The following is a 20,589-nucleotide window of genomic DNA, read 5'->3' as shown; positions in this document are numbered from 1 at the left end:
TGCTAATCTATCCCCAGCAAATATAATGGAAGATATCCAAACCAAGCAGATGTGTTGCACAGTGATAAATACTTTGAAGCTCACCCTTTGTCGCATTAATCAGAGGTATTAGTCTGTCCCCCGCACAAAGCAGCATCATGGAGTGGCTTGTCAGAGACTATGGCTGGGATGTGAAAAATGCCTGAGGGGACATATTTGTTTATTGGGACCAGTCTAGCTGAATGCAGCCAGCGTTGTACGCCCTTCTGTTTTCTGTTTTTTTTACACCCTTTCTAATTTTCAGGGTGTAAAGGTCAGGGAAGCCTGGCAGTGGTAGTTCTGCCAGCCCATCTGCCTGCCACACGGCAAGGCTTTCCTACAGCCACAGGAGTGGTGCAGGAAAAAGGGTTTGGGGAGCATGACAGGTGTATACAGTATATACAAAGCAATCAGCTCAAATGGCACAGAAGGCAGAGCAGAACTTGGAGGATGTGAGGATTGGAAAGTATACCCTTTCTCTAATCTGCAGCTGCTGTCATCATCTACTTCTAAAATCCTCTTGTTTTGTTTGCTTCTCACCTGCATGCAGGTGGTTTGGAGGAAATTGCCAGGTCTCAGAGCTCAGCGCTGGCTTATAATCCACTTGGAGAGCCTTCTTGTCATGCTCGGCACCTTGCTTCTCTGGAGACTAATGCTGTTACGAGACATGCCTTTGAAACTCTGACTTGCTGTTATCTTGGTGTAACGGTTACTTTAGAAACTGGCTCACCTCAAGTGACTCTGGGACTGCAGGGACATGCTGATGCTGCCAAACTTCAACTTTTCTCTGACAATTGACAATAGCGACGTGTTAAAAAAGGTGTAATAGCTGGATTTGTGTATGGTGAACTGCTGCTGTTGGTGAATGTGCTTACAGTATAGAGACCAGGGTTTATTTTATGTTGGGTGTAAAGGTGATATTCCTATGTACATTGATCTAATTTTATCCATGTTTAAGATTGTATGCATCCGTGCAGGCATGTATTTCTATAATTTTCTGACCAACTTCTCTCACTGCCTCACTGTCGCTGTGTACGAGACCTAAACTTTCATCTCAGTTTGCAATAGATTGCTTTTAAGAGCAGAATAACACCTCCTGAAACTAGCATATTTGCACGTAATGTCACAGACATACCGCAGACCGTACCAGAGGTCTGATCCAGATCTAGAGAGGGCGTTAAGGGAAAACTCTAAGCTCGATAACCCGAAGAGTGAAGAAACTCATTTTTCATTTCACAGAGGAAGGTAACTTAAAGTCTGGGTCAGACTCTCTGAACCTAATATGCTCAATGAAACAAATCCTTACTCATCCACTCTTGCTGTGCTTGAAGGAACTATCCAACAAACCGTTAGATTTTCTCGTTCATACAGTCGATATCAAAGCACATAATAGAATTCAATAATTTCCAATGTTTTCCATCCTTTAGACACGTTAAGATCTCATAAGACTACCTTAAAGATAACTGTTTTTGTGATCTGTCTTCCATGTAGGCCATAGACGGCAATCTACGGTCGAGTCTTACTCAGATCAGAGTAGATTCTCAGCCAGTTTCCCTACGCTGAAAACTTTAAAGTGCATTTCTATAGTGATCACTGTTTTAAATCTTTATGACGCTTTGTTCACTGATCCGTGTCTCACGTGTCTAATCCTTTGCCATACTGTGATTGGTTACAGTGTGGGAACATTCTTTATATACTTAAATATGCCATTTCGGAGATTATGTGAATATTTTTGAGCATGCACTGGGTAAGGTAGTGCTGTCCACCCACAGTAATGTGTGCTGTGTAGCCCAAATTCAAAAGCGCAACTGCTGCTGGTAAGTGAGAAAGGGTGATACATTGGGAAGCTTATTTTCCCCACTTCCAACATGAAGAAAGAGAAGCAGGCTACATCAGCAGGAAAAGCTCATTTGCATGCGTTGATTGTTGACCATAAGTACCATGCAGTACAATACAGTTTTATTTGTATAGCACATTTAAAAACCAAAGGTATACCAAAGTGCTTCACAAAAATACAGAAGATCAAAATAAATCAATTAAAAAAATACAGGTCAGGTACTACCACTAGCACAGACAGAAGGGAGGCACTAATAGACCAGAAGAGTGAGGTAAAAATAGGTATCGGACCTCAGTTCAGAAGGAAGGTCAGTTCATAGATACAAAATATCAACTAAGAAGTTAATTAGATTAGAGGGCACTAACTGGTTGGGAAGGCCAGGTTAAATAAGTTTTCAATTGTGATTTGAAGGATTGGATAGAGTCTAAGGCACGAATAGAAGTGGGGATGCTATTCCAAAGATTAGGTGCAGCTGAAGCAAAGGCACGATCGCCTCTGGTCTTCAGCCTAAACTTAGGTTGGGCCAGGAGTAATTGACCTGATGATCAAAGCGACATAAGTGTGTGTTTATCAGTTGAACAGCTAAAATGGTACTGTCCAAACCTGCATTGCTCTTATTAACCTTTTAAACTCTTTTTTTTTTTTTTTTTTTTTTTTTTTTGTACGTGCTTTCACCGCACCTTCTTGTGCACAGCCGAATAAACACATTCGTCCAGTGGAAAGGAAAGCTTTGTGTGTAACTCTGTGCAAACACACAGTTATAGCAAGCTCAAATTTAAAATCAAACCCACGGAGCGAGAAAAGTGCTTTGTCTTGTTTTTCCTGCATGCATATTCATTTCAGAGTGTGCCGAGTTGTGTTGACAGTGGCTGTATGACTGTTCTGCAAGTGTTTTTGATATAATTATTGTTATATATAAGGAGCAGCGCACATTAATTAACATGAGCATTTAGGTCCATTATGTAAATGTGCCAGATTTAGTCATACAGGCTAATTTTAATACACATACAGTTTCAGATTGATGCCACTGATAGAAAGAAACGGAAAACAAAAGATCTAAGGTTATCTAGGCACATATAAGGGACCGAAACAGCTGAATGATAAAACAAAAAACACAGCAGTGGACAATCAGTGAAAAACAGCGACGTAAAGTGACATTATTTTAGACTATGACAGTATGTTGCGCTGCTCAATAAGAAAAGACTGACTGACAAAAGCTCTTTTTGTAAAAGATACTGTATAATCCCCTGTAGGAAATGCTATGCTGTTTAGAGATGTAAAAATACACTCTAGCATATCATATTAAATGTAATATGAATTTGATAATACTTATGATTTTCATTTAAAGTATTTAAAGGGAGTACAAGCTCGCTAACTTGCAAGCTATTGATAATCAGCTGTCAGCTGGCGCAACCTTAACCTGTTGCAGGGCTCCACTGATGATCATACATGCACTTAACTCAGTGGGAACAACCTGGTTTAATTGTGGGTTTTCTAGCATACCTATTACCTGTGCTATAATCAGCCACTTTATTATATTAATATTAATATTTGAAAGGCTGAACAAAGATGGAACAGCCGTGTGTAAAAACATATTGTTTTTCCATCCTACGGGCATAGATTTTTGTTTTTTGAAAAATACAGCACTCCTTAACCTCTCTACATGTGATTAGTTTGTGATGAAAAGCAGCGCAGATTTAGGCTGTCAGGCCTTTGTATTGCCTGCCTGCGCTGTCATGTGGCTGTGGCCTTCCTGCTTCCTTCGATGTGCTCCTAGCTAGAGCTGAACTTTAAGGGGATACACAGAGTGACAGAGCTGCTCATCAAGACCACTAGTGGAGCTCATGTGTTCAGTATCTCAGCCCTCTGGTTGAGAATTAGGCCAGCTCGAACACAGTGCGTCAGAGTAGCACCCTAACATTGTCAGGCCTCATCAGGCTGATGGCTGCTGTCACGGATGCTGCCGTAGCTGTAAAAGATTCCTGCCATCTTTTCACTTTTGTTTCATCTGTCTTTATGCCTCTGCTTCGTGAGTCAGGTAGGCTTTAAAATGTGGAACAGTTTGGTCAACTAAATTTGAAGTGACAGCCCACCTTAAGGGGGGAAGTTTGCGAAACTTGCACACAAATCGGACTTCGATTGGTTTAAAGAAGTAGCTCTGTCCTGAAAGTGACCTTTTTTGTCCAAATTAAGAGTTTTCAGCTCTGTGCCCTTTAGGAAGTCACTAATACATTTGGTATTATTGGATGGCATGCCTACAGTGTTCTCCCTCCACTGGTTCCTCTCAGCCTAGCAATTATTCACCGGTGAGTTGCGGGCAGCAAACCAATGAGGGGATTTATGCAGATAGAATGCAAGATGTATACTTCGATGAATCACGTCTCCCTGCACGTAAATCTGAGCTTGTTGATCCGCAATGATGATGTATGTGGCCCCATCCAAAGTCCCGGTTACAGGACAAAGTCGTAACTCTCTTCCTTGTTTATGCAGCGCTTCCACTCAACATTCCCAATCACACATGTGTCTGCACATGCACACACAAACCACGAGCATCTTTCCTCCACTCTTACAGGATTATACAAATTGGTCACAGCTGCAGCAGAGCACAAGTGCAAGTGTTTATTCATTTGATAACAGCAAGTGTACATTAATCCAAAGCCTGTCACTTGAACAATATTCCTTTTTGCAATTAGCAGGTTTTTTTATTTTATTTTAAGGCACATATTGTTATATAACAACCAACTGTGATTGCATCTCCCACGTCCCTCGCATTATATTATGCACAAGTCCTTCAAACCTATGCATAATTGGTCTCAACAGTCGGCGCGTGTACATTTGCTTCACTTCAGGGTGAAAAATAAACAGTTCACGGACAGATGCAGCCATAGCATTAATAAAGACATCACAGGGGAACAGTAGTTCCTTGTGCTAACTCAGGAGCTGACTCAGGGAGTATAGTGCTGAGGTTAGCGTTTGGATTATCACTTCTTTCAGACTGCTGGTTTGTTAATGACTTGTTGTAACATCAGCAGTGCTGCATGGTTTACTGCAATATGATCTGTTTTTTGTTCCCGAAGACGAACACTGTTCACATAAGCATATTGCACACGTACGAAAGATGCGGTGTGTTTTGTTTTGCAAAATGAGACAAAAAGCAAACGGTACAAAAAAGCGAACTGTATATATGAACGCAGTCTTAGTCTCAAACGTAAACACCAATAACCAAGTTGTCTTTATTGCTTGCGTGTTTCTTTTTCCTTCCACAGCCAAAGATAAATCGGAGAAGATATTTGCCTTGTCTTTTGTGAAGCTGATGAGGTATGACGGGACCACTCTGAGGGACGGTGAGCATGATCTCATCGTGTACAAGGTAAATGTAAAAAAACAAAACAAAAACATCCCATAAACACACTTAGTCTTTGTTTCTTGCTTCCTACTCGTCAGACAGCCCGCTCTCCTTGTGAAACGACCATGAAATAAGTTGTAGGTGAAAAACTGCCCTGTTGTATCGGCGACTGTCATCATAACAGCCTGCCATCAGTGCTTTGTATGTGAATTGGGTAGCTGGTACACATCAGCCCGCACAATGAAATTGAGAGTACTTTCCAATTAAAAACCCTTGCATAATGATACCTCTGTGTTACGGTGCCCATTTATGTTAATTAAAAAGTTCATATGGGAAAAATCAATCTTGTTACATTTGTCTTGTCATGTTTTCTGGATTGTTGTTTTCGTCAGTCAACCCTGCATTTGGAAATGAATGATATTTTTCTCACATGCAACAGCTCGGTAGAAAAACACACGAATTGTTTTGTTGATAATATATATCAAAGGGAGATCCATTAAAACCACAGCTATAGAATGCAACATTGTTTTAATGTGTACACAGTAATTTGGGGTTTCTACCAATAAACTGACTGAGACTTGTTCTCTAAAACCAGGCGGAGGTAAAGAAGCTAGAGGACTCTTCTCTGTACCTAAACCTACCTTCCACAAAGCTGGAGATGGAAGAGAAAGGCTACTCCACCACTGGAAAAAATACCCAGACCCTGGGCATCTGTACCATCAGCAAGGATTCCTTTCAGATTTCCACCCTGGTCTGCTCTACCAAACTTACCCAAAATGGTAACAGCTTCTATATTTTAATGAATATTTGTCTCTTTTCCTGTGCAAGTTGTTTTTTTAAGCTAAAAATTATGCTCTTGTGGAAAACGTATCAAAACATCAGTAAACACATGGAAAGCTATTGTCAACTTAGATATTATATTAAAAAATGAAAGCAGCTACTGTGACATTTTGAATCCTTAAATTAAGCATTTTTTATAGTCGCTGTCTTTGTCTTAACCATGCCATCCATATTTATATATTTTATCCTTTATTGATCTTTGTTTTTCACCTAATTGATTTGCGCTAGCTTCACATAGTTACCACATAGTTTCTACTTTCCCTGCTCTTAGTCTCACAGCGAGCACACCTCCCTGCACAAACGCATCCAGCGGAGCTGCCAAGAAATGTGGGGAAGTCAGTATAATATTAATTGAGTTCAAGAGAAGTTACTTTATCTTAATAAATGCTTTCCAACAACTGTTAAATCAAAGAAAACAGCACTGAAAACAATCAAGAAAGAAAATGTTGTCATTGGCGCTTTTCAGTCTGGACCACTGTTTGCGACTAACTCGTCAACTAAAGCAAATAAAGGAAATCAGTTGGCTATTCTTGACCCTCTTTTCATTAGATTGCTCCATGCTATGGTAGCTAACAACTGTTGCACTTTCAAAATAGAATTTACATAATTAATCTTCTAGTAGAGCTGAATAAATAACTTCCTAATTAAAAATAATGAATCTAGTTAGTTGTTTATTCCAGTGTGAATTGGCTAATCCGTTCCTGCTGCCTGATATACAGATATACTCTCACTGGCCACTTAAAGAGGTACACCTTGCTAGAACCCCCTTTTGCCATCAGAACTGCCTTAATTGTTTGTGCCGCAGATTAAACAAGGTGCTGGAAACATTCCTTAGAGGTTTTGGTCCATAGTCATATGATAGCATCACACAGTTGCTGCAGATTTGCAGCTTGCACATTTAGATGTGAATTTCCCATTCCATCACATCCCAAAGGTGCTCTTCTGGATTGAGATGTGGTGACCGTGGAGGCCATTTGAGTGCTGTGAACTCACTGTCATGTTCAGGAAACCAGTTTGAGATGATTTGAGCTTTGTGAGATGATGTGATATCCTGCTGTAGGTCATCAGAATATGGGTACACTGGTCGTAATGGGATAGACATAGGCAGCAATTGCAGAGTTGGCCCAAAATGTGCCAAGAAAATGCTTCCCATGTCATTATATCATCTAAAACAGTGGTCCCCAACCTTTTTTGCGCCACGGATCGGTTTATGTCTGACAATATTTTCATGGACCGGCCTTTAAGGTGTCGCAGATAAATACAACAAAATAAAACCAGTACCGGTACCCCCCAAAAAAGATGTATTCATAACACACGGGAAAAGAACCAGGGAAAACCGAGTTAACTATAAAAACGATTAAAAAAACGATAAAAACCCTGAAAACCATAAATTTCACACCTGAACCTCAACTCTCGTGGCCCGGTACCAAACGACTCACGGACCCGGGGATTGGTTACCGCTGACCTACAACATCCAGAACCATTGATATAAGGCAGGATGGATCCATATTTTATGTTGTTTACCATCCAGACAACACTTTCTCAATATTTCATAGTCTAGGTATGGTGAGCATCTGTGAAGTGCAGTCTCAATTACCTGCTCTGTTATGTAACAGGAGTCGCATCCAGTGTGATCTCTCCTGTTGTGGCCCATCTTCTTCAGTAAATTCAATGATGCTCTTCGGCATACTTTGGTTGTAATAAGCAGTGATTACTGTTGTTACTGCTTCCTGCCTGTCAGCTCAGAGCAGTGTGGATATTCTCCTGACCTCTGCCATCAACAAGGCATTTTCACCCAGAGCACTGCTGCTCACTGGATAGTCTCTCTTTTTGAACCGTTCCCTGTAAATCCTAGAGATGGTTGTGTTGAAATCCAAGTATGGAAGCAGTTTTTGAAATAGAGCCATGCCATGTTGACAGGCACTTAAATCACCCTTCTTCTTCATCAATCAGATACTTGTTTTGAACTTAAAGAGGTTCTCTACACCATGTCCTCATGTTTAAACTATTGGATTGCCACCACTTGATTGGGTGCTTAGATCATTTGTATTAACGAGCGGGAGATCAGATGACCTAATGAAGTGGCCATGAGTAGGTTTTACTGACCGCTGCTCTCTGATCTCTTCTTTCTTGAGGTGCTGTATAACAAAAGTAGCACACATGAGAGAAAATCCTAGCAACGTATGTGGATTTACTTTTGTTGTAGCACAGAGAAGTACAATTCCAGCTTGATGAAATGCCTGCTCACATTAAACAGAGCTCTCACTGGGGGGGAGGAAAGATTTCTTTACTGTATCTTAGCCAGGTAGACCCTGAATTTTGAAACCACCGATGGACCGTAGCCTCTGGGTTTGACAAACGGATCATGGGAACATCATTTAATGTAGGATGCCTTAGCTTCAGCTTTTTTTCTCATTATCTGTTTTTTCCTTTTCCACATTCTGAGCGCCAGGAATGGTTTTCCTCCTCTCTATTCCTACTTCTAAAGTACTTTCTTTTCTCTTTACTCTCTGTACGCCAGTCAGTCTCAGTTAGATTCCAGTTCATCTCTGTTGAGCGAACAACAGCCTTTTTATTTCCCAGTGAAGATCTACTCTTATTAAGCTTGGGAAATCCTCATGCCTGCCACTGTGGCTCATGGATTAAGGATTTTAGCATCTTGTGTTCCCACCAGCCTTTCTGCATGTTTATAAATCCCCACAGATGTCAGCGTAAACCCTCTTGAGCATGCTGGTATTCCTTAGCTGTGTTCAGAACGTTGTAGTTAGATTGTGTGAAAAGCTGTTCTCTTTTGTGTGAGTGGTCAGATGCTTCTAGCTCTGATTTCACAGAGCTAAACCAAACCAACCTAAATGCTTTCTTTTTCACTGGATGTAATTTGCTGCTTTGTTTTGGGGGTTTTTTTGTATGCAAGAATGAATCACAATTTTAATTAGAGCCACAATTAAAGCTTCTTTTGTGTTTTTGGCCACAGTTTGAAATAAATAAGTAACAGACACACTGCAGGGTAACTTTGACTTGAATTGAAATTAATTGTTTTACTCGCCAAGAGCAATGCCCTGTTTAAATAAGGAGTGCATCATGCCCTTTCGTTTTTGTATTCACGTTAACAAAAAGATCATTTTAAACCTCCAAACAAGGGCAGAATGAAGAGAAAAGCTTGGAGTAAATTATTGAAGCAAGATCATGTGTGTTTGTGGTCTTTAATCCTTTGAATAATCCTTGTGTAGGCCTGTGAAAAGAAAATCCACTGTAAACCATTTTTCGCTTTCTTTAGATTTTAAATATCATTTAAAACTTCCCTTCAGGAATAAGTGGCCTTACGCGAAGACTAATAATATAAAATCTTAAAACGTCTTTCAAAAAGGCCTCTTATCAATTTTAACGAGATCCCCAACACCACTGGCCAACACAACATAAATACGTAATCAGCCAATCACATGGCAGCGTCTCAGTGCATTTAGAAATATGGGAATGGTGAAGAAAACCTGCTGAAGTTTAAACTGATCATAAGAACGGGAAGAAAGGTCATTTAATTAATAGCTGATTAGTGCCCAAACACTGTTTTTGCATTTCAGTAAATTAGTGTATGTATTTCCCATTTTCCTAACAAAATATGAGGAAATGAGGGATGGCTCGAGACTTTCGTGCAATACTTTACATTACAATATCCATATAACCTGTAATCAAGCCAGCAATAAGGCAGCTTTACCCTTTTTATGAGGTGGTGAAGCTAAAGCAGTCACTCAAATAGACAGTAAGACTCTCTCATTGCAGAGGTCACATAAAGCTACAAAACATTAGGTCAAAGCTGAACCAGAAATTTTTTTCTGAAAAGTAGGATCAATATTTGCTTTCAGGTAGAGATGTTTTCAGCTTGGTGATTATCCGACTGCCCGACTATGGGGAAAAACAATCTGCATGTAAACATTAAGACTACTAGGTAAAAAAATTCATTTCAGAGGGAGATTATCCCAAAGTTTGACAGATGCCTTAGTGCATAGGTGTCAAACTCTGGCCCGCGGGCCAAATTTGGCCCGCAGCCTAATTACATTTGGCCCGTGAAGCCATACCAAATTACTATTAGAGCTGGCCTTCTGGTATTATACAGCTAATATATATATTGTTTAGTATTAAGCTTTGCTTGTTCCATATTCAGTTTTTCAGCAAAATGTGTTTGAGTCCATAAGAAAAGATTCATTCTTATATCTGGAGGAATAAATATATTTCAATAAATATTAACGTTAGCCCGCGACTTTGTTCCAGTTTTGAATTTTGGCCCACTGTGTATTTGAGTTTGACACCCCTGCCTTAGTGAGATCAGCTGTTTTCTGAACGACGATGCATGGTCTTGGCGTGCTGGCAATTTAAAAACTACAGCTGAATCTCTGACCTGTCAGCAGCACAGGCTTTATGTGACACTTGTAATCATTTTAGGAATTTTTTTGCTAAATCATTGCAGTCTAGTAAAGAAGCGAAATGCCGATAAAGCTAATTGTCTGGGATACAACCTAATAGCATGCGCAGCAAACATTTATAAAGCCTCATTAATGAGATCACTGCAGACCCCACAACAGGCTCTGGGCATTTCTCTAGGACAATGGGAGGTTTTTGTTGTCAGAGGGCTTCTGCATATAATGTGTGAAAGCGGTGGGTGTCGCATGTTGTTATAGTAATGTTCCCTTTGAAGCTTATTAAGTTTAGTCTGTGGTATAAGTTGTCATTTAAATACAATTGTGCGTGCCCTCCTACTCGGCTCAGGGGGTGGTGATGTCAATGAATGAGTCGTCTCAGTTACAGGAGAGCCTGCCTCTCCTGTAAGTAATGATAGTGGCTCAAATGGTTGTCTCAGCTGTTATGTAGATGCGTAGTATGCAGCATATATCAATCAGCACTATTCTCTGCTCCCATTTCTCCTCCCTGCCTGCCATTTTCTGATTTATCTCGTTCCCTGTGCGAGAGTGATGGGGGGAGGGGGAGTATGTGTCCTGGTCTGTAGATTCACTCCTGTAGAGCAGCTCCGCTCTCCATATTTACCTGTCACTTTGTGCTGATGATTTGCAAGGTGCCGGTGGGTGCTTGGGGATCAGATGGCCTCGTCGCTGCACAAAGTTTGATTAAACTTTGTGCAGCTGTGTGTTGTATGGGATATATCATCCCACGCTAAAGCTCGAGGAAAAAGGTTCCAGCTATTTTAATAAAGCACTGTACACAGAGCAGCCACAACATTAACACTGCCTCATTTATATTGTGTAGGCTCTTATCCATTAGGGATGCAGAATTTGCAGGTGGCATGAGGACATTGGCAGCTATTGCTTTGGGTCTAGTAACTTGCGTGGCTCGTTTCAGTGGTTTGGATGGATGCTCTGAGTTGGAATCCAGGGAGGCTGGATGCTCGGTCAATGCCTTGGGCTTGTTACCATGCTCCTTTAGCCATTACTGCAGTTTCTTTTGCCTGTGTAGCAGTGTGCATGTTTAGTTTACCATTGTCATATGATTTAAAAAAAAAAAAATTTCCTCCTTTTTTTACCCATCCATCCAATATCGCTTTTACAGAAAAAAAGAAAGTGTACAAGAAACAGCAGAAACATTGCATTGTTATTAGAGGATCAATATTATTTACTTACCTGTCTTTGGTTTTGATATTGTGGCTAATTTATCCACAATATTTCCCATGATACCAGATTCAGGCTTCTTTATTAAAAACCCAGAAGCTCTTTAAGATCTAGGTGTGTTTGTCCAATAGTCATCTCTGTCCCATTTTCTGCATTTCTGTAAATGAAATGATCACATGATTCCAGCTCATCAGATGTGTTGGCAGTTTCCTGTTTTATACAATACCAAACCAAATATCTCGGGTTGTTTTGACTGTTGGTTTGCTGAAACAGCAATTTGATGTTTACGTTTGGAGAATATGCGACAGTATAATTAATATGATTAGTAATGTAATTGTGGTAAGATCTGTTTCTGGATGTAGAGCAGGTCATCTACAGGGAGTGCAGAATTATTAGGCAAATGAGTATTTTGTCCACATCATCCTCTTCATGCATGTTGTCTTACTCCAAGCTGTATAGCCTCGAAAGCCTACTACCAATTAAGCATATTAGGTGATATGCATCTCTGTAATCAGAAGGGGTGTGGTCTAATGACATCAACACCCTATATCAGGTGTGCATAATTATTAGGCAACTTCCTTTCCTTTGGCAAAATGGGTCAAAAGAAGGACTTGACAGGCTCAGAAAAGTCAAAAATAGTGAGATATCTTGCAGAGGGATGCAGCAGTCTCAAAATTGCAAAGCTTCTGAAGCGTGATCATCGAACAATCAAGCGTTTCATTCAAAATAGTCAACAGGGTCGCAAGAAGCGTGTGGAAAAACCAAGGCGCAAAATAACTGCCCATGAACTGAGAAAAGTCAAGCGTGCAGCTGCCAAGATGCCACTTGCCACCAGTTTGGCCATATTTCAGAGCTGCAACATCACTGGAGTGCCCAAAAGCACAAGGTGTGCAATACTCAGAGACATGGCCAAGGTAAGAAAGGCTGAAAGACGACCACCACTGAACAAGACACACAAGCTGAAACGTCAAGACTGGGCCAAGAAATATCTCAAGACTGATTTTTCTAAGGTTTTATGGACTGATGAAATGAGAGTGAGTCTTGATGGGCCAGATGGATGGGCCCGTGGCTGGATTGGTAAAGGGCAGAGAGCTCCAGTCCGACTCAGACGCCAGCAAGGTGGATGTGGAGTACTGGTTTGGGCTGGTATCATCAAAGATGAGCTTGTGGGGCCTTTTCGGGTTGAGGATGGAGTCAAGCTCAACTCCCAGTCCTACTGCCAGTTTCTGGAAGACACCTTCTTCAAGCAGTGGTACAGGAAGAAGTCTGCATCCTTCAAGAAAAACATGATTTTCATGCAGGACAATGCTCCATCACACGCGTCCAAGTACTCCACAGCGTGGCTGGCAAGAAAGGGTATAAAAGAAGAAAAACTAATGACATGGCCTCCTTGTTCACCTGATCTGAACCCCATTGAGAACCTGTGGTCCATCATCAAATGTGAGATTTAAAAGGAGGGAAAACAGTACACCTCTCTGAACAGTGTCTGGGAGGCTGTGGTTGCTGCTGCACGCAATGTTGATGGTGAACAGATCAAAACACTGACAGAATCCATGGATGGCAGGCTTTTGAGTGTCCTTGCAAAGAAAGGTGGCTATATTGGTCGCTGATTTGTTTTTGTTTTGTTTTTGAATGTCAGAAATGTATATTTGTGAATGTGGAGATGTTATATTGGTTTCACTGGTAAAAATAAATAATTGAAATGGGTATATATTTGTTTTTTGTTAAGTTGCCTAATAATTATGCACAGTAATAGTCACCTGCACACACAGATATCCCCCTAAAATAGCTAAAACTAAAAACAAACTAAAAACTACTTCCAAAAACATTCAGCTTTGATATTAATGAGTTTTTTGGGTTCATTGAGAACATGGTTGTTGTTCAATAATAAAATTATTCCTCAAAAATACAACTTGCCTAATAATTCTGCACTCCCTGTACTAATCAGAAGGTTGGTGGTTCAACCCTTAGGTTCAAGTTGCTTTCGGATCCGTCCACCAGAGTGTAATTATTAGATGGAAAGCACTTATAAAAAAGTGCCTGTATGAATGGGTGTGATGCCTGTTCGCTCACCAGCATTTTATCCTGAGCACTTATTCTTGCAAAGGGAAAAAGGAGCCCTAGAAATGCCCCTTGCAACAGACTGCATGCTTTATACTCATGGCTCCTCACTGCTGATCCCCACATCCGAGATGAAACACTCTTTTTAACTAAGCTAGATTTATGCAGGCGGCCTCCCAGTGCTGGGAGCTCCCGTGAAGTGGCTCCTAGCTCTTCCCTGGGCATTTACAGTGTGCTTCGCTAAACAGAGCAGAGATTCAGCGACAGCACACGTGGGAGAGAACCTAGCCCAGTGAAATTGATTAAAATACTTTCCCCACCTCTGCTGGAAAGAAAACACATTTTTATGAACAAATCAGCTTTATAACTATGGAATCCATGTTCGCATTGAAGCTACTCCAGCATCAGTGCGCTGAAGAAGCCTGTACTTTTAAACTTTTAAACGACTACATACAAGGCTGTCACTATTAACGGCAAAGAACAAGCTATCAAGACTCCTTAGTGGTTGTGTTTGCTTTTAAAAGTGAACAAAACTGATTTTGTGAAGGAGTACCGTAAACAAACTTTCAAATGGTAATGTGAAGTCTTTTGCATTTCAGTTGCGCATTGACAATGTAACCTATTTTCTCTGAATTAATTATTCCACTGCTCTCCATCTGCCAGTTACTTCCACAGTCTTTTAAATTCCCACTGCCTGTGGAGACATCCGTTCTCAGACAGATGTTATTTGTAAAAGGCTCTCAGTATTTTTCTCCAGAACAAAACTGATTGCCCCCCACCCGCACAACACTGTGCCTTACAGCCTCATGTGCTACACGTAGTTGGCCTCTTAACACCACTGCCCCACTGGGACCAAGCTGCCTGATGATTTATTCTCACATTATTCCATTTATCTCTCTGAGGTGCTGAAGCATCAATTTCCAAATCTATATCTCCTTGGGGACGGAGGACCCTGGTAGTTGAGACAGGTTCTTGTGATTGAACCCTGATAGGCTGTCAGGTTTACAGATGATGGGCATCCATTACTGTGTTGCCATGGCTGATTGACTCTTCCTGAGCCAATCAGCCATGGCGAACGGGGAGAGGCAGCCCCTAGGGACTAGCTTTGCAAGAATGCCAAAGAGATTCTTCTTATTCACTTCAGTCAGACGAGGCTGAATATAGTATATATTCATGAAAGGTAATAAACCATCATGAATATACTATAAAGATGTTTCTGGGAATCTCTCAGGATTATGCCTGAGAAAATGTATGTGAAAAATCCGATTATACGATAAAATGAATTAAAATTAACATTAAATGGAAACTTTTCTTAAATGATAAATTTTTTGTTTTGTTTTTTGCTTACTCCTGGTTTCGCCCATGTGACTATTTGCTGCTTTTAATGGGATTCTGTTGATCAGACAGCCACACAATCAAAATAATAAACTTGTTATGACAATATGAAGTGTTTTATTAATGCACATTTTTCATGTTTGGGACTCCAATCCTAGCCAAAATTTATGTCGCAAAGGCGGAGATACCCAGATCGGCAGAATCTAGAATGGCTCAAACGCAGCATAAGTTTTGTGCAAACACTAATTTTATTTATATTTAGTCTCCAAGGAGCCAGACTTTTTCACTCGTTTTCTAGGGCTGTTCGATATAACGATATATAAAAACGTCTATCGTTTCATTTTACGCTATCGTTTGTTTCGTGGTGTCGCAAAATAAACTGTTTACGGCAATATTTTTTCACCGTTTTGATGGCCACTGTAGTGGCTATATTAATTTCTTAAAGTTCTCTCTTTCTCTTATATTTTATATAACCACACTACAGACGGACAAGCGCCTGTTTTTATGCGTTGTAGTTAGCAACAACGACGGTAACACCATCGCGTCGCGTGTCCGCTTGTTTATGTACCACATAAACCTTTCACAATAAAGCTCAAGATCCTGTTGGGACTTTTCAAAATAAACTGAATCACGTGAAAGAGCAGTTCTCTTTCATAGCATTCGTTTCGTGTCTCACTATGGGAAGGCCTCCTGCGTGACCTCATCAGAAGCTCAAATACCATTACGCCAGCCCTTACAGGCTGGCTAGGTGACGCCCATGTCAGGAGGGGCCAGTGCCTCCCTATATAATAGGCTGACATAGCGTCAGACGTCATTCAAAAACCTCTTCTCGCTTCTCACGGAAGCCTGTAGACAACTGTGCTATTGGGTGCTAAAGCTAAACTGTCCACAGATTCGAGTGAACAACTCGGTCGCCGGGCGCTTTGTTCCCAGCTTTTCAGTTGTCCACTAGCATACAAGCAGTAGCAATACTGTTCTGTAGCTAGTGTGGGTGCCAAGTAGCGATACTTTCACCCAGGGAAGTAGCAATACTTTCCGAAAGCGAAGTAGCAACACTTTGCTAATAAAGCTACCCCTAGCTTCACCATCAGGTAGCAATACCCTTCGACGCTAGCGGTTTTACACATTAGGTAGCAATACCTGTAGAAAAGTAGCAACACTTTTCACCCCACGTTAGCGAGGAATAGCAATATTCTCCGCACTCAGTGTCAGTCTCGCTAACGTGCGCAACCCTCTAGCTAACCATGGCTACGATGGCCAACGAAGTTGCAAAACTCTGTCCTTGCGGCAAGAAGATTTCTGCCTGGGATACACACCCCGTGTGTGCGGCATGCCTGGGTTTATCTCACGCTCAGGCTGCCTTGACACCCGCACAAGATTGTATCCACTGCGCGGCTTTCCCACGCAAACTACTCCGCCGCAGGCTAGCTCGCCAGGCTAACCTGTCGGGTGGCGACCCTTTGCTGTGTGAGGCTGCTGCGGCGCAAGGAGAAACTGAGATGCCCGATGATTTGGCCGCAACGCCAGGGCCGAGCTGGGCAGAGGCAGACCCTCAGCCCATCGCGACCGCTTTCCCGTCGCTGGAGGCACACGGAGATCGTGTGTTTTTCCCCGATGCTGGAGTCACCTGGGGAGGAGATGCCAACGAGGACGGAGATGAGTCGGCTGACTCGGAGCTCCTGCTGTCTGACGACGGCGAGGAGGAAGATTCCACCTCCTTGGCTAGCATCAGCTGGGCTGCAAAGCCCTCGGCTACCGGCGAGGTTGAAAAACCGACACCGCCGTCTCCCCTGGATCTCGACATGCAGGACATGTGCAAGCGAGCAGCCGCTAGGCTCAACATCCCGTGGCCCGCCATACAAACAGAGGTTGTAAAGTCTCGTTTTGACGGTAAGAAATTGCCGAAGGCGAAAAAGACAGGGAAGCATGTGTTGCCTGTTTTCCCTGAGCTACTCGATGAGATAGCGGTGACGTGGAAAGCAAAACCTTACAGCGAGAAACACCCCATCGTGGGGAGCTCCCTGCTGGATTGTGAGGGGATGGAGTCTATCGGCCTCCGCCAGATGCCACAAGTGGAGCCGTTGGTGGCGAGCCATCTTCACCCGAAGACGTCTCTGTCCTCATCGGCTCCATCTCTCCCCTCCAAAACAGACCGCTTCCAGTCTAGCCTTACAGATAAGTGCTACAAGGCAGCGGCTCTGTCAGTAAGAGCCCACAATGCCTCTTCTATGCTAATGGCTTACCAAGCTGAGCTAGAAGAGGACATGACAGCTAAACCAGATACCACAGTGTGGGAAGAAATCTGCGTTATAACTGACCACGTCCTCCGCCTCCACAAGCTAGCCATACAGGCTACTGGGAGAGCCATGGGCCTCATGGTTCTTCAGGAGCGAGCACGCTGTCTCGGGCTCACCAACCTGACGACCAAGGTGAAAGAGGAACTCCTCGACACCCCTGTCGTCCCTCACGGTCTCTTCGGTGCGGCTGTTACATCCATGCAGAAGAGATGTGAGGAGAAAAAGAGAGATGATGAGGCTCTGAAACTCTGCCTGCCGAGGAGGGCCCAGCACGCCACCCCAGCAGCACCGCGCCAGTCATTCGCGCAGGCAGCGTCTCGCCCGGTCCCCGCTTTCAGGATTCCCAAAGTGCCTAAGACACAGGCAGCCCCCCAGGCTGCCGGGGCCCCTAAGAATCCATGGACTCGGAAGCAGTCTCCCCAGGCCAGACCTCAAGCGGCCCCTCCTCCTCCCCCCCCCCCGCTGCCGCGATCGTGAGGAGGAAGAAGCGGCCGGCCTGACAGCCTCTCCTCTAGGCGGGAGCGAACCCAGTTTCCCCCCTTCATGGGCCACCCTGCCGCCTCCCAGCTCCGTTTCAGAGCAAGTTCAACGGGACATGTTCCACACAGAGTGCATAACTCGGACCGGCGTTCCTGTCACCGGACCCGCCAGAGGGAAAGAGAGCCAAAGTTCGCAGTGTTGTTTCACAAGCACTTCTCTCATGCATTCTGTATTAAAAAAGCCCCGACACGCGCATCCAGGCAGTTTGCCGAGGGAGCTGTCGAGTGTTGCAAAACACATGAAAAAATCAAACATGCTGAAAAACAGAGCACCGTCTGCCATAACGCAGCCCGTGGAGACTCGCGTTTCCACGGCTGTGACGATGCAGATGAGCCCATCACCTCGCTCACCTGTGACAGAGGTGACGTGACACCGAAATGGCGTATGTTTCGCGCTGCGACCACAAGGGGGCGCCAAAACGCCATATTCGGTGGAGTGGCCAGTGAGCGCTCTGTCTCTCCACATGAAGAGCTGGGCCACCTGCACTCAGTCAGCATGGGTGCTGAGGACATTGGAAAAGGGCTACAGGCTGCAATTCAGTGTCGCTCCACCACATTTCAAAGAAATCGTTTACTCTCGTGCTCTGGGCGAGTCTGCCAGTTTTCTCCTGGAGGAAATTTCCACCTTGAGAGACAAAGGAGCTATAAGAGTTGTCCCTCCCGAGGAAATGCACAGCGGATTTTATTCAAGGTATTTCCTTGTGCCAAAGAAAGGGGGGAGGGGTATGAGAGCCATTCTGGATCTCCGTGCCCTGAACCGGCATTTAAGGACATACAAGTTCAGGATGTTGACGCACGCCTCGCTGCTACGGTTTGTACGAGCGGGCGACTGGTTCACATCAATCGACCTGAGGGATGCTTATTTCCACATCCCCATATATCCCCCACACCGAAAGTATCTGAGATTTGCTTTCCAGGGGATAGCATACGAGTTTGTAGTCCTGCCTTTTGGTCTCTCACTGAGCCCAAGGGTGTTTGTGAAATGCACCGAGGCAGCAGTGGCCCCGCTCAGGAAAAAGGGCATTCGGGTGGCTACATACATCGACGATTGGCTGGTGGCAGCCCCGACCCGCCAGGGAGCGACTTGTCACACAAATGCTCTCATACACCATCTGGAGAGTTTGGGTTTCCAGATAAACGTGGAAAAGAGCACATTGACGCCAACTCAATGCATTACTTTCATAGGGCTCAGCCTAGACTCCCTCCGGGTGAGGGCTTTTCTGTCCCCGGAGAGAACAGCGGCCATACAGTCATCCCTAGCACTGTTTCGCAGAGGCAACACAGTAACCCTCAAACAGTGCCAGAGGCTGCTCGGTCTGATGGCCTCTTCTCTAGTGGCGATAACACTGGGACGCCTGCACATGAGAGGCTTTCAGCGCTGGGTGGGCTCGCGGGGACTGGACCCTCACCGAGACGGCCACCGTCGCGTGAGAGTCTCTGCAGACTGTTCACTCGCTCTCCGCGAGTGGAAGAGGCCAGGTTTCTTGTCTCAGGGCGTTGCCTTGGGGGCAGTTTCAGCCAGGAAAGTGATTTCCACAGATGCCTCTCTTTCGGGCTGGGGGGCCACCCACGAGGGCAGAACAGTGAATGGGGAATGGGGCCCTCACATGCGCTCCACCCACATAAACTGTCTGGAACTGCTGGCGGTTCACCTGTCGCTAAAACTCTTTCTCCCTTGGCTGAGAGGTCATCATGTTTTAGTGAGGTCGGACAATTCCACCGTTGTGGCCTACATCAACAGACAGGGGGGTCTGGGGTCCCCCAAGTTACACACACTGGCACACAGACTGATAATCTGGAGCAGTGTCCACCTGCTCTCACTGAGAGCGACTCACGTGCCGGGGATCTTGAACTTTGGAGCAGATCTTCTCTCCAGGGGCAACCCGCTGTATGGGGACTGGAAGCTTCACCCAGAGGTGGTGAAGCAGATCTGGCTGCGATTCGGTCAGGCGACCGTGGACGTTTATGCATCCAGGGAGAATGCTCAGTGTCCCCTGTTTTACTCGCTGCGCGATCAGAGAGCTCCACTCGGGGTGGATGCTCTAGCTCACGAGTGGCCAAGAACCCTCCTCTATGCTTTTCCCCCAGTGGCCCTCATTTCTCCAACTCTGGCCAGAGTGAGGGAGAGAAGTCACTATATGATCCTGATAGCCCCGCACTGGCCAGGGAAGCACTGGCTGGCGGAGATTTTTCAGCAGCTGTGCGGCCCACCTTGGCCGTTACCACTACGCAGAGATCTCCTGTTTCAGGCACAGGGGGAAATATTCCACCCCCACCCAGAGAGGCTAGCTCTATGGGCTTGGCCCGTGAGTGGTTTAACCTGAACACGGTGGGGCTCCCTCATAGTGTTATCGACACTATTCAGTGTTCTAGAGCATCGTCTACTAGGACGCTATATGAGCACAAGTGGCGTGTGTTTGAAAGCTGGTGCGCAGAATCACAGGCCATCCCTTTTCAGTGCTCTGTGGCTGTGATTCTGTCATTTCTTCAGGCCCTGATTGATAAGGGTAAAGCCTTCTCCACCATCAAGGTGTATTTGGCAGCAATTTCAGCCTGCCATATTGGTTTTGAGGGAAAGACTGTTGGCCAGCATCCCTTAATATGCCGTTTCATGAAGGGTGCACGGCGTAAATTGCCTACGTCTAGGCCATTGGCTCCGTCGTGGGACCTTCCCACAGTATTGGCTGCCCTCTCCTGTTGC

The 20,589-nt window shown here is 44.1% G+C and overlaps 1 protein-coding gene across 2 annotated transcripts in view; it reads left to right on the top strand.

Moving 5' to 3' along the window:
• dock1 (dedicator of cytokinesis 1) overlaps nucleotides 1–20,589 on the top strand; it is a 213,875-nt gene that overhangs the window by 42,398 nt on the left and 150,888 nt on the right. For both annotated transcript variants that reach the window (XM_084937450.1, XM_084937451.1), the window contains exons 17-18: nucleotides 5,122–5,225; nucleotides 5,797–5,980. In XM_084937450.1, the coding sequence (XP_084793576.1) occupies nucleotides 5,122–5,225; nucleotides 5,797–5,980 (288 nt within the window). The remainder of the gene's footprint in view (nucleotides 1–5,121; nucleotides 5,226–5,796; nucleotides 5,981–20,589) is intronic.

The sequence above is a fragment of the Perissodus microlepis genome, chromosome 8, assembly GCF_051167445.1.
Source record: "Perissodus microlepis isolate ML-2025 ecotype Zambia chromosome 8, ASM5116744v1, whole genome shotgun sequence".
NCBI lineage: Eukaryota > Metazoa > Chordata > Actinopteri > Cichliformes > Cichlidae > Perissodus > Perissodus microlepis.
Note: the sequence above shows the minus strand (reverse complement) of the source record. Positions and strands in the feature narration are given on the sequence as shown.